We start from the raw sequence: 14,262 nt of genomic DNA on the forward strand, positions 1-14,262 counted from the left end.
AGAAGCCATTTTATGGCAATAGGGAATATACCCGGCATAAGTAAATTAACATGCTGCTTAACAACGTCACCGCCACCTCCTAGCTCAAAGCATTGCTAGAGTAGAGGAGGCTCAAATCTTAGCTGGGTAATGTAAGACCATCGATCACATGCAGCTTAACAACGTCGCCGTCACCTCCCAGCCCTCCTGGTATTTGTCCCAGACACTGCTCAAAGTATTAAAGTGAAGTGTTGTTAGAGTAGAGGGGGCTCCAATCTTAGCTGGGTAATGTAAGACTATCGATCACATGCAGCTTAACAACGTCACCGTCACCTCCCAGCTCTCCTGGTCTTTGTCTCAGAGTCTGCTCAAAGTATTAAAGTGAAGTGTTGTTAGAGTAGAGGGGGCTCCAAACTTAGCTGGGTAATGTAAGACCATCGATCACATGCAGCTTAACAACGTCGCCGTCACCTCCCAGCTCTCCTGGTCTTTGTCTCAGAGTCTGCTCAAAGTATTGAAGTGAAGTGTTGTTAGAGTAGAAGGGGCTCAAATCTTAGCTGGGTAATGTAAGACCATCGATCACATGCAGCTTAACAACGTCGCCGTCACCTCCCAGCTCTCCTGGTCTTTGTCTCAGAGTCTGCTCAAAGTATTGAAGTGAAGTGTTGTTAGAGTAGAGGGGGCTCCAATCTTAGCTGGGTAATGTAAGACCAGCGATCACATGCAGCTTAACAACGTCGCCGTCACCTCCCAGCTCTCCTGGTATTTGTCCCAGACACTGCTCAAAGTATTAAAGTGAAGTGTTGTTAGAGTAGAGGGGGCTCCAATCTTAGCTGGGTAATGTAAGACCATCGATCACATGCAGCTTAACAACGTCGCCGTCACCTCCTAGCTCTCCTGGTCTTTGTCTTAGACACTGCTCAAAGTATTAAAGTGAAGTGTTGTTAGAGTAGAGGAGGCTCCAATCTTAGCTGGGTAATGTAAGACCTTCGATCACATGCAGCTTAACAACGTCGCCGTCACCTCCTAGCTCTCCTAATCTTTGTCTCAGACAATGCTCAAAGTATTAAAGTGAAATGATGGTAGAGTAGAGGAGGCTCCAATCTTAGCTGGGTAATGTAAGACCATCGATTACATGCAGCTTAACAACGTCACCGTCACCTCCTAGCTCTCCTGGTCTTTGTCTCAGACAATGCTCAAAGTATTAAAGTGAAGTGATTGTAGAGTAGAGGAGGCACCAATCTCAGCTGGGTAATGTAAGACCATCGATCACATGCAGCTTAACAACGTCACCGTCACCTCCTAGCTCTTCTGGTCTTTGTCTCAGACAATGCTCAAAGTATTAAAGTGAAGTGTTGTTAGAGTAGAGGAGGCTCCAATCTTAGCTGGGTAATGTAAGACCATCGATCACATGCAGCTTAACAACGTCACCGTCACCTCCTAGCTCTCCTGGTCTTTGTCTCAGACAATGCTCAAAGTATTAAAGTGAAGTGTTGTTAGAGTAGAGGAGGCTCCAATCTTAGCTGGGTAATGTAAGACCATCGATCACATGCAGCTTAACAACGTCACCGTCACCTCCTAGCTCTCCTGGTCTTTGTCTCAGACAATGCTCAAAGTATTAAAGTGAAGTTATGTTAGAGTAGAGGGGGCTCCAATCTCAGCTGGGTAATGTAAGACCATCGATCACATATAGCTTAAAAACATCACCTCCACCATCCAAAAAAAAGTGTAAAATTTGAAAAATTATGTAAATAAAAAAAATCCTTTCATTTCTCTCAATCATGGACCTAGTAAATGAAATACAATAAATCACGAAGATAATGTAAAAAATATTCTTGTCATAGATGTAGTTCATAGAGATACTTCTAAGAAACAAAATCAAACGGTGAAAGACGAACCTTTTTGTGAATGGAATTTACGTTATTGTATCTCCCTAGGTGTGAAACTTCAATCGGATGATACGGTACGGCTTAAACAATATAGTTAGTTTCATGCTGTAGATAATTATATCATTTACAGCCTTATAATCATGTTTTGATTAAACGGTGCGAAAAATGTAAACATTTCAAGTATTTCTTTATTCTGAAATGGTGACCACACGACTGTAGGTTTTTTAAACGAGTGTGGGATATGCGGCACGATATTGTACTCATGTTTCTGAAAAAGGCCGACATGTTCCTTAGACACAGCTGTTAATTAATAGCCCATACAGCCAACTAAGGGACCTACTTTATAGTGGAATCCGAAACACATTTTGCCTTGTAATTAACGATTAGGTCTAATTACCAGGAAAATACTGTGGATAGTTGAAGTACTTACTAGTGCGGACGTTAATCCACACCAGGTAGTATCGCATCTACCTGTAAATATCCACAGTTAATGCACAATTAAGTAATGCTACTGAAACTCATTGCAAGACACGATGGTTGAGTTGGAGGAATGGAGCGTAACAACAGTTTGTGACGGTGATTTCAAGTTGGCGCAATATTCTTTGATGTTTCTGTGTCACAGTTGAAAGCAGAGATATTTAAATGTGCTCTGACAGTTAGGGGTCTTGACTTTTATTACTTTTCTTTATTCATTGCTATATCCAGGCATTATATAAAAAGTTTTTTTTTTACGTTTCTACTTATGTAGTCTGAATATGAACTAAGGAAATTCATTATGACAATTATTTCCAAGCGCTTTGATATTTATCATAGATCATGCATATCATGTCAAATTTATGACACAGTTGTAAATCAGAAATCTGTGTAAATCTCTAGTGAGTTTGTTTGGCTAACTGAACAGAAAGATAAATGTACAAAATTACTTTCAACGTACCAGTAATAAAAAATCTACATAGTCATTCTTGTAAATAAAAGAACAAAATATATCTGACTGAAACCGCTACCAGAATTTTAATTAATTTTATATTTGTTCTGTTAGTTTGGAAAACAAGTTTCTATCTTCGCATTAAACCTGAATCTTATTCGGGAAAATTGTTCTTAAAAAAAATATCTTTCTACTTTACTTTACTACCTCAATTCTGATATGAAAACACAAAACCGGATTTTACTATCTTGTAATCTGTTTAAAAGCACAAAATCTGGAGCTTGGAAACCCCTATTTATGATCTAGAGACCAATACGCATAGTGTATATAAAAATACCCCAAGGATTTGTACTACCAGACCATTTCTGCTATGGAATTTTTGTCACTTAACATTATTTATATTGACAATATAAACCAGTGTAGTGTCTGCAGTTATCTTACATGTTTTATAAGAATAGTTGCGATGGCAAGTTACTTGGTGAACAGTTGCCACAACGACACCTACTAGACAATTGTGTCAGATGCCTGGGCCAATATTAATCACTGTCCTGAACCAATACAATAGTGAGCATTGGCGGTATGATAGGCATGCTGAGACGCTGTCCCATACAATCAACCACAAGAGACATGTTCTGCACAGTAATACACCAACTAACACACATTTAATATAATTGTAGTTGATGTCACGTAGGCATCAGCATAATTTACTCAATATTATATGGTAATAGCCGATATGTTTAAGCAAAATTAAATAAGCTGACGTGAAATATACATTCAGGTATGCTTCTTACTATTTATTTTTACTTTAAGTATTGGGAAAAAGTCTTATGATGATTTTCGTTGTTGTTACGAGAACAAATATTTACAAGTTGACATGTACTAATTCAAAATTGATAAAATTTGCCTATCCACGTTGATTGTGTGGGTCAGCACTTGGGACAGACATCGGTTTTATAAAATGCTCAACACTGTAACGTAGAAGAATAATGAATGTTTTGTAATGTAAGTTGTATTAATCTTTTATCGTCTTTTATCGTTTAATTTTGAAATAAACCCATTCAATAGTTTGTACATAATCTCTTAAACCAAATCAGCGTACTGGTATTGAATTGAATGAAGTGTTGAAAACGATTCAGTAGAATTGGACCGTTAGGTGCAATAATAAGCGGGTGGAAGGGTGGATTTAATTATCAGTTATTGCCAATAAATTAAATGCGAACGCAGAACTGTCCTCTACATCAAATTGATCAGCATAATTAATTGGTTCGTTAGTCCAATTATATTTGACATAAAAAAACTCTCTTTAGAAAAAAAAAATAATGATATTGATTTGTTTAATAGCAAACGAATGTGTTTTTAATAATCAACTGTCACATAAGATGTAGTCTAAACAATTGTACCCCTTACATATATTAGGTGTTATTGGTTGTCTTTTGTTTAACACATTCCATCTGACTAGAAAAAAATGTGATTAAAGTCCATTCTGTTACCTTTGTAAGGTGACCATACTCAAGTGGTTGCTTATACTAAGTTTTCTGAAAATTTAAATTGTATATGTCTCACAAAAATAAACATTCTGCATTGCAACGTTACCACGTTACGTGTGGTAGTAAATTACGTTACGCAAGGATGTGGTAGTAAATTTCAAAGTAAATTTCAATTTCGGGAATCAATTTCCGTTGATTAACTCTCTCAATTCCCTTGAATATAATGTTGCATCCAACGCCGACTAATTCTGTATCCTAGCCGTCTACTTGTACAAAAATTTTGTACTACTATTGCTAACTTCCAGGACAATTTGAAAAAATGCCTCTTAAGCGAATTGATGATTTTGAATAAATAGCTGAGTTCAGGATTTTGCGTGTTTTAAATAAATCAGTAATACTGCTACCATAAAATTGTAAGATAAGATGATTTTATATAGCTTTTGACCGGATTTATTACATATTTTTTGTTCACATGTATTAAATTTTACTTTCGTATGTGTTCTTGCAGTGTTGTCTATGCATTTCTTATATGATATCCCAGAATGCGTGAAAGTGAGGCTGTGTGTCAAGGTCACAATCAATGTGTCGGGTGGCATGCGCAAGGGGAGGTGGAGGCGGCGGCGGTGTAGGAGAAGGCAGTGTCAGTGATGTGGCCGTACCTCGCGGTGGCTGGGCTCGCCACAGCGTGTTATACCAACGCCTTGTACGGCGAGTTTGTGCATGATGACGTGGTCGCCGTCAGTCGCAACCCTGATGTCTTGGGCTCGTCCAGTGTCTATCAGCTGCTGAGGAACGACTTCTGGGGCACGCCTCTCGTCGACCCTCGCAGTCACAAGTCTTACCGCCCTCTCACTACTCTCACATTCAGGTAGGCACACTGCAGTGCATATAACTACTCTCACATTCAGGTAGGCCACGCTGCATATAACTACTCTCACATTCAGGTAGGCATACTGTAGTGCATATCACCACTGTCACTTTCAGGTAGGCCACTGCTTGTCACTACTCTCTCATTCAGGTAGGCACACTGCAGTGCATATCACTACTGTCACTTTCAGGTAGGCACACTGCTTGTCACTACTCTCACATTCAAACAGGTTTACTACACTCAATATTTTATTCATGTTCGTATGGTAAATCCTTTCCCTGATATAGGTAGGCACACTACTCAGGTAGATTTACCTAAAGTCTCACTCAGGTATACATTAATCTCACATAGTGGTAGACACATATATGTAAATTCAGGTAGGCTCACTACCCTTACGTCCATTTATACGTACAAACAAATCTTAGTAGAAAACACTACTACCATAGTCAGGTTTGAAGATTACCGGATCACGAAATGGATTTTCGGTTAGAAATATTACTCTCTGAATATGTTCACATTAATGTAGGCACACTGTGTTAAAATTCTCATTGGAACGTATATGAACTCTCATACTCAGATAGAAACAATACTCTCATTTTGAGATAGGAGGGTAGGACTGATCGCCCACTACCCGGATTTTCATGGAAACAGATTACACCCCCGTAATGTTCACTTTAAGATTAGCTCACCATTTCGACATTTAGTTAATTACTTCTCTTAGAAAGGTAAGATACTGCAAAATTGAGCTACGAAAAATACTCTCAATTTTCTTTTTCAACAATAGCTTGGATTTGTTATTCTAATATGTTATTTATTATTTATTTGTCATCATGATATTATCTAACTATTTAATTTTAGAAAACCACAGTACTGACGTACCTTTTAGGAAAACCTAAACATTCTGATTGCAAAGTATAACACCAACGTCATCTTATATTTAAGTCGGTGAATTACACCACCCAATGTCGTAACGTTCACGTACGGGGAGGCACTTTACTTTAGTTTATGTTCACATTAAAATAGGATCACTTAATGTATATCCATTTAGACACTCTTTAAAATTTACCTATAAACTCTACTCTCACACTTTGATTGTTTTACTACCGGTACTCTAGCATTTCTCAAACAATATTTTAGACACAAGGCTTCCTAAATTTTCACATTTAAGGAACCACACTACTATCTTTATTATGTTTACTTCAAACTGAAAAAAATCTCTCATTACGATTGCATGAAGTTGGGTCTCTCTGTATTACTGTAACCTTTGAACATAAAAACTCGTAACCAATGATTCTCAACAACTAATGTTTACTAGTAATGCCCGTAAAAATAGTACAATGGTAATTGACGTTATACAATTGAATACTTTTTATATTCATTGCATACAAAATTGCTACTTCACTTGTACTGCAGCATATAACAGCATGAATACTGTTTGGTTGGACCAACTCCCAATAAACTCTATTTTAAATTGCAATCGTTAATATAAAACAACGCTCTGAAAACACTGCTGAAATGCATGATTTTAATGACTTTGTGCTTTAATTTAGCTTATCATATTTTGCTATTCTGGACCCACATGTAATTTGTCATTGGGCTTTGTTCTTGACGTTAAATAGGGACAAGACCAGGGTTTAGACGGGTTCCCTTGAATGAATAGCAAAAACTCCAATAACGCATATATAAAAAAATATATTATTAAATTCTAAATCCATCGATGTGTGCAATAGAACGTTTACAAAAAACATTCCACTAATTTAATCGAATCTTATACGTAATGTGTGTTATTTATAAGTTAGGCCATTAAAATTGGACGTTAGTGACATTGGTATTCGCGCTGAAATAAGTCAATATAAAGTATTTAAAGAATGGAAAATAATTTCAGCTAAGCAATGAAAGGTGGTACAATTGATTTCACGCTAGTTAGAGTTTCAAGTACACGCTGTTACTCTTATTATATTAACTAATTAACACAGAGTCAGGTAGCTTTATTAGTTAGTTACATGTTGGAGCCAAAACAAGGGTTTGGGTCTCAAGCCTCCACTCAACTTGTGGTAAACACAGGCATTGTTATCTGGCGCCGCCTTTGTACGCTTTCAACTAACCACGAGACTCCATTGTTGTCCCAATGTACTACATCTTCCACCAGTCTACATTATCATCGATACACATTTCAACGACAATTTATTGTCTAAATTCATACCCTTGTTAGTTGTGTATTTTATGATTTATGGCGATGTAAAGGGTCCTGTGGCGACAGGGAAATAAAGCTATTAGCTGTCTTTATGTTTTATATTTAAATGGTGCTACTTAAATAGTCAAATCTATAAAGCTTCTTCTTTAAGAAGAAAAATAATGTAAGCATTTTAATTACAAATGAAATACATTTTTCCGTGGTTTTATAAGCAGAAGTTATTAATGGTAAAAAGTTATCGAATTTTTGATCAAAATCAGATCTGGCGCTAAAAAGGGCGTAGCTGGTTGGCTATTATTTAGACACTGATCATACAAATATGTTTAAAAAGAATGCAATTGAAAACAGAATTATTTGCCTGTAGTTTATTTTGTTCGTACAAGTCTACTAATATCCGCAACGTGGAATAAAAAGGAACTACCCTCAAAATGGTATTTTATTTGATCTTTGTTTCAACTCCATTGCCATTGCTTAGGGTTTTTATAATGGAACGATCCATACCCTTGTCCTGATGTTATGCTACGTCGACCTTTACATAGACAGCAACGTTATCTAGGTTGAAAATCTATCTTCCTTTGAATCGAACCAGCGATCTTATTTTAATTTTATTTCAAGTGCTATAACCACTAGTCTTTCCAATCAGTAAGGTTATTAGCTCCAAAAATGATACCTCACATAATAGACGCATATTACATTGGCTCATACTATTTCACTAAACCTATAATGTAAAATTGGTAAATCGAGCTCAACAATTTAATTACAAAAATAATAACAACTAATTAGTTAAAAACTATTTAGTATGAACTGAGGTACGTTTAAAGCACTACTAATTCTTACTAATTTTCGCTGTCTTTTGAACATTTTCGACTTGGATTTGATGAATAAAATTTTATTCAGAACCGCATTTTATTAATAATCCATTATTCGTTCAATGGTGTTTTACGTTTTTGAACTTATCTTGTTGGCTTGAGTTCAGTTACGTTTGGTTTATAGTTTCTTTCACATAGTAGACATTTCAACCACGATCTTAAATGCTATACAATATCTGGCTATAGATATATAACAAAACATCTGTTAGAAGTTGTCAGATTATTATATACAACTAGTGTAATAATTTGAATCAGCTGTTATATATCTTATTCTCTTTGTACTTGATGTTTCATTGCTAAGATTCAGTTATGATTAAAATGCTTATTGTTGTGAGTTCAATTGAAAATAAAAGAGTGATGGAAGTAATAGCTATCCGATTTAACGTTTTTTAAAGCTTTTACGAACTTACATATAATTGAATGTAATATTGATGTGAATTCCAACAACATCTATGAGTCTGGGCTTTTAAGAATTGTATTATTTTAAATTAAAAGATCTGCATCTGAATAATTAATATGACTTAGATTTGTATGAAACCAGAATTCTAATATTGTTAAGTTTTTTTTCGTTTTCATGTTCTTATTCGTTCAAAAGTCGTATGTATGTGTAATAGAAAATAAAATATTTTTCTCGCCAACTGTTTTAAATCACAGTTTTTATAATTTTTAATTATTATTTCACATATTTTACTCTTTTGGTATATAAAAAAATGGTTCTAATTGTGTTGGAAAAATGTAGACAATTCATTTAATCAACTAATGATTCAATACAGAAGTGCTCTTGTTTGTCAGAACTTGGGATCATTTAGTTGGTGATCAAGTCCTACCTGAAAGTTATGCTGCAAATGATGTTGAAACTTTGGATTGATCTTCGAAGTTAATCAAGCGGTAACTTGAATTATTGCTTGTCTTAATGTCGAGTTTCTATCATTGTATTGGTCAACACGTTCAATGTAGTTGAAATTATTCTACTCAGTCAATCAACCTACATATTCCATGTAAAGTCAACTTAACATTTATATTCATTGCATTAAGTATTATTAATTTTATACTTATTATGGATAAGGATAAAGTTTGCCCACATATATGTAGTGCAAGGTTTATGACCTACTAGTGATAAACTATCTCTAGTAAAAAACAAATGATAATTATGTGATAGTGGTATCACATAATTATCATTTGTTAAACAAAATTACCTTATAATTTATTTCGAGGGACTCGATTATTACATTGACATGCTTCAATATCAGTATAGGCTTAGTGCTGAAAAAATATACAGACGAAGACACTTATTCTAACCTCACACTTTACTTTTCTCCATTTACTCTTCATGTTACCTAGTAATTAATTGTTTACGAAATCTATGTATATAAAGATCATGTCACGAAACCATGCCAATACCCGCATGGCACATTGAACTTAACCGTTCCTAAACAATTACTGTGTACACTGTTTAAGGAGGTACAGAATGTAATTAATACCCAAATCTCTATTTGTGGAAAGGCTTTCCAGTTGAAAACACATTAGGATAATACTAACAATTTCACTTAGTTATTTTAAGGCACATTAGAAATGTAATTAAATGTAAGGTTGAACATTGTCAAATGCTCAATGCATTCTTTCCGTTTGAAAAAATAACAACGTTTATGGAATGAAATAAACAATAAATTTTCATTCAGTAAAACTGTGCTAACCTTATAAAGTAATTAAATACGTATAGTAACATATTGCATTGAGCTTTGCTTTAGGCAAAATATATTACATAGTGTATAGTAGTAAAATACAATGACATTACACTAGTTTTTTTACAACGATGTGGAAGAGGGTGGCGTGATCTCTAGTCTTGGACAGTGAGATGGATGACCATGTCATTAGACCTCCTCCACTCCTCTGTGCTATATCATCATGGATCACCACCGTAATATCTTTATACTTAAACACTCTATCCTCTTTCAACACTTTGTCGTGATCTACAGCTTATGACAGTCAGATGGATGACCATGTCATTAGACCTCCTCCACTCTCCTGTGCTATATCATCATGGATCACCACCGTAATATCTTTATACTTAAACACTCTATCCTCTTTCAACACTTTGTCGTGATCTACAGCTTATGACAGTCAGATGGATGACCATGTCATTAGACCTCCTCCACTCTCCTGTGCTATATCATCATGGATCACCACCGTAATATCTTTATACTTAAACATTCAATCCTCTTTCGACACTTAGTCGTGGTCTACCGCTTATGACAGTCAGATGGATGACCATGTCATAAGACCTCCTCCACTCTCCTGTGCTATATCATCATGGATCACCACCGTAATATCTTTATACTTAAACACTCTATCCTCTTTCAACACTTTGTCGTAATCTACCGCTTATGACAGTCAGATGGATGACCATGTCATTAGACCTCCTCCACTCTCCTGTGTTATATAATCATGGATCACCACCGTAATATCTTTATACTTAAACACTCTATCCTCTTTCAACACTTTGTCGTGATCTACAGCTTATGACAGTCAGATGGATGACCATGTCATTAGACCTCCTCCACTCTCCTGTGCTATATCATCATGGATCACCACCGTAATATCTTTATACTTAAACATTCAATCCTCTTTCGACACTTAGTCGTGGTCTACCGCTTATGACAGTCAGATGGATGACCATGTCATAAGACCTCCTCCACTCTCCTGTGCTATATCATCATGGATCACCACCGTAATATCTTTATACTTAAACATTCAATCCTCTTTCGACACTTAGTCGTGGTCTACCGCTTATGACAGTCAGATGGATGACCATGTCATAAGACCTCCTCCACTCTCCTGTGCTATATCATCATGGATCACCACCGTAATATCTTTATACTTAAACACTCTATCCTCTTTCAACACTTTGTCGTAATCTACAGCTTATGACAGTCAGATTGATGACCATGTCATTAAACCTCCTCCACTCTCCTGTGTTATATCTTTATAGATCACCACCGTAATATCTTTATACTTAAACACACTATCCTCTTTCAACATGTCCTAGTTAAAGGATTTCTCAAATATATTATTATTGCTCTTAGAAATCAAATGACACAGATAAATATCCGCATTAAAACTATCTTCAAAATTTAATTCACTATTAAAATATTAGAGTATACCAGTATTTTAATATAACTTTTTTTATATAAATAATAAACACTTGTATTTTAGTTTATGCATATTGGAGAGATATGAGACAGATAATAAAAAAATTCTCAGACACTCAGTGTAAATTGTCACAGTAGAATGAAGGCAGGATTAGCTCAAGCGAGGCGGGGATGTCTTACACAAGATTTGCTCTATTCTTATTCAAGTATGTAGAGAATGTATGTATTATTAAAGGTTAAATATTTTATTTAAAACCTTATATGTTTTCGTGAATCCTTCTTACAGTATTAAAAGTAGAATATGAATCTTCTGCCATGGTATTTTATCATTGTCAATTATATTACCGTTTTTAATTACTTTTTACACTTACTTAAAATCCTCATATTAAGTGAATATGTAACTTGACCTTAAACAAAGACAAATTACTGTAAAACTGTATACTTAAGAGGTAGCATTTAAATACGTATTTAGTACGTAGAAATGTATAGCAAAATGATCCTTGGGCATAAGATTGAACGTTACATAGAAATGACTTAGGCTAAACATTTGTATTTAAGATCAAAGAAAGTTGTTTCGTGCTCGCTTCTAGGTTTGGTTCAAAGACCACGAGGGCAGACGCAACTGCTAATGGCTTTCCAGCACGAACAAACGGTTACACGATTGTTGATAACGACATATCCCTTTCTCTCTCTCTCCCTCTCCCTCTCTCGCACGCCCGTTTCACAAGTGAAAACAACTAAAAAAAGTATAAGTTTAACATTGGTGAATATATTTTAATAAAGATATCAAACTAAACATGGAGGGCAAGTACTGAACATTCTATGTATCATAAGCATTATAACAGATAGGTTTGATCAGTTTTTTTTTTATATATAATACTTTTGTGGAGCAATCTGCAATTTTCATACATGTAGGAACAGTAACATGTATTAAGATATTGTACGTGCATTGAAATGTAGGCTTACTTAAACATTCTAGACAGCATTGGTGTCAACATTTTAAATCTCAATATTATAATTGTTTTAAAGAATTGACAAAAACTCTTTATGTTTAAATGATCTTTAGGAAAAAAACTAGGACGGTTTAAAAACTACAAGCACGATAATGGCATTCATTGAACATAAATTGAATATAAAAAATAAAACAAAAGAAACATAATTGTTTCGTTGAAAATATATTTTAGAATACAAAATGAGAATAACAAATCTAGAAACCCGGCCTCTGTATTTAATGGCAAACGTGCGTCCGGCTGGACTTAATTCTACTTTACTGCGGAACAAAACTAAATACTGTCCTATCCCCTGCTTTGTTTAACAGATATTTACCTCTTCTGCAACTACAGCTTTTCCCGCTCATCAAATAAGGTTTGTTAGCTCAACTAATATACTTCGTAAAACAAATTTGAGACCATTAACAATACCAGGAAATATCTGAATGTGCTGCTCTCTAATTCTCGTAGTTATTGTAAAAAGTTTTTATAAAATATAAAAAGCATGATGGTTGAAAAAGTCATGGTAAATATTTTCTATTTTTTCATTTGAAAAATTGATTTTTGGTTGGTGTGCATATACAGGGTGTTGAAAATGTCTGGAACCAACATTATATCTCGTGAGTGGTTAAAGAAAAACAACTGATATTTTGTGTACGGATATACTATGGTTTTACCTATCTTTTAGTGCCTTATGACAATTTTTACCACTTATAGGGAACGTCCTGTGGAGGATGCAGTAAAAAGTTTTAATGGAAGCCTATGGTAAATGATACATCATTTTAAAGGCCATTTTTTTCTGAGTAAGGAGCCACAAGTTTCATCTCAAAAGGACCACCCTAGCAAAAATGGCGACTGTTTAAAATTTAAAAAACCACTTATAGGGAACGGAATTTTTAAATTTCAAACAGTCGCCATTTTCGCTAGGGTGGTCCTTTTGAGATGAAACTTGTGGCTCCTTACTCAGAAAAAAATGGCCTTTAAAATGATGTATCATTTATCATAGGCTTCAATGAAAACTTTTTACTGCATCCTCCACAGGACGTTCCCTATAAGTGGTAAAAATTTTCATAAGGCACCAAAAGATAGGTAAAACCATAGTATATCCGTACACAAAATATCATTTGTTTTTCTTTAACCACTCACCAGATATAATGTTGGTTCCAGACATTTTCAACACCCTGTATAATTCTTGTACGTTATGGTCGTTAGGAAAGGACAGTTCAAATTATTCCTGTCATTATACAACTAGATATTATTTATTAAATAGTTGAGCGGAGCGAGCGAAGCTCTTTGGGATCAACTTCAATGCAAATAAAAACACTGTACCGTGCAATTTAAAAGTTAAAATAACCATTATACTGGAATATCACGTTTTAAAACACTGATGTAATTCCAACCATCCTTAGCTCATTCTGCATTATCTAGTTGTGAGATTGTGTGATTAAAATTCCGTGATATCTACTGAACAAAGCGTGTTTACATCTTAATACTTTGTGTGAAAGTAACAACAAAATAAAACACAAGCAACGTGGAATAAATTGGCGTAGATTAAGTAAATGTAACAGGGTGTGTAAAGCCCTAACAGTGAAAGAAGAGCTTCACGAGCTCATGAGATGCTTATCGCGCGATTAAACAGGCGGAGAAGACGAGCGAGATCCTATAAACCTTACCTCAGGTAACTGTAATTCTGTACGCTATAAAATCCTTTCCTTTAAGTTTCCAACATCGAATATAATCCTAATTTACTTTGACCTTGATGATTCCTGTAAAGACCAGAATACATTTATGATAATTAAACTTTAAAAATTAAGTATCCTTTATGTATCATGTCACATCTTATTTTCGCTTGTAGATTTTTTTTTTCAATTTTATCAAATGATTTTAGGCAGCCAATGATGTTGTTTTTGTTG

General features: G+C 35.0%; 1 protein-coding gene across 1 annotated transcript in view; it reads left to right on the plus strand.

Annotated features, from left to right (window-relative positions):
• The first annotated feature begins 4,900 nt into the window (after positions 1-4,900).
• Positions 4,901-14,262, plus strand: part of LOC128984220 (protein O-mannosyl-transferase TMTC3-like) — a 150,149-nt gene continuing 140,787 nt past the window's right edge. The window contains exon 1 of the mRNA XM_054403520.1: positions 4,901-5,148. Coding sequence (XP_054259495.1) covers positions 4,928-5,148 — 221 coding nt within the window. The 5' untranslated portion in view covers positions 4,901-4,927. The remainder of the gene's footprint in view (positions 5,149-14,262) is intronic.

The sequence above is a fragment of the Macrosteles quadrilineatus genome, unplaced genomic scaffold (assembly GCF_028750875.1).
Source record: "Macrosteles quadrilineatus isolate MER2022 unplaced genomic scaffold, UCM_ALF_1.0 Scaffold_2__2_contigs__length_208266976, whole genome shotgun sequence".
Taxonomy (NCBI): Eukaryota; Metazoa; Arthropoda; class Insecta; order Hemiptera; family Cicadellidae; genus Macrosteles; species Macrosteles quadrilineatus.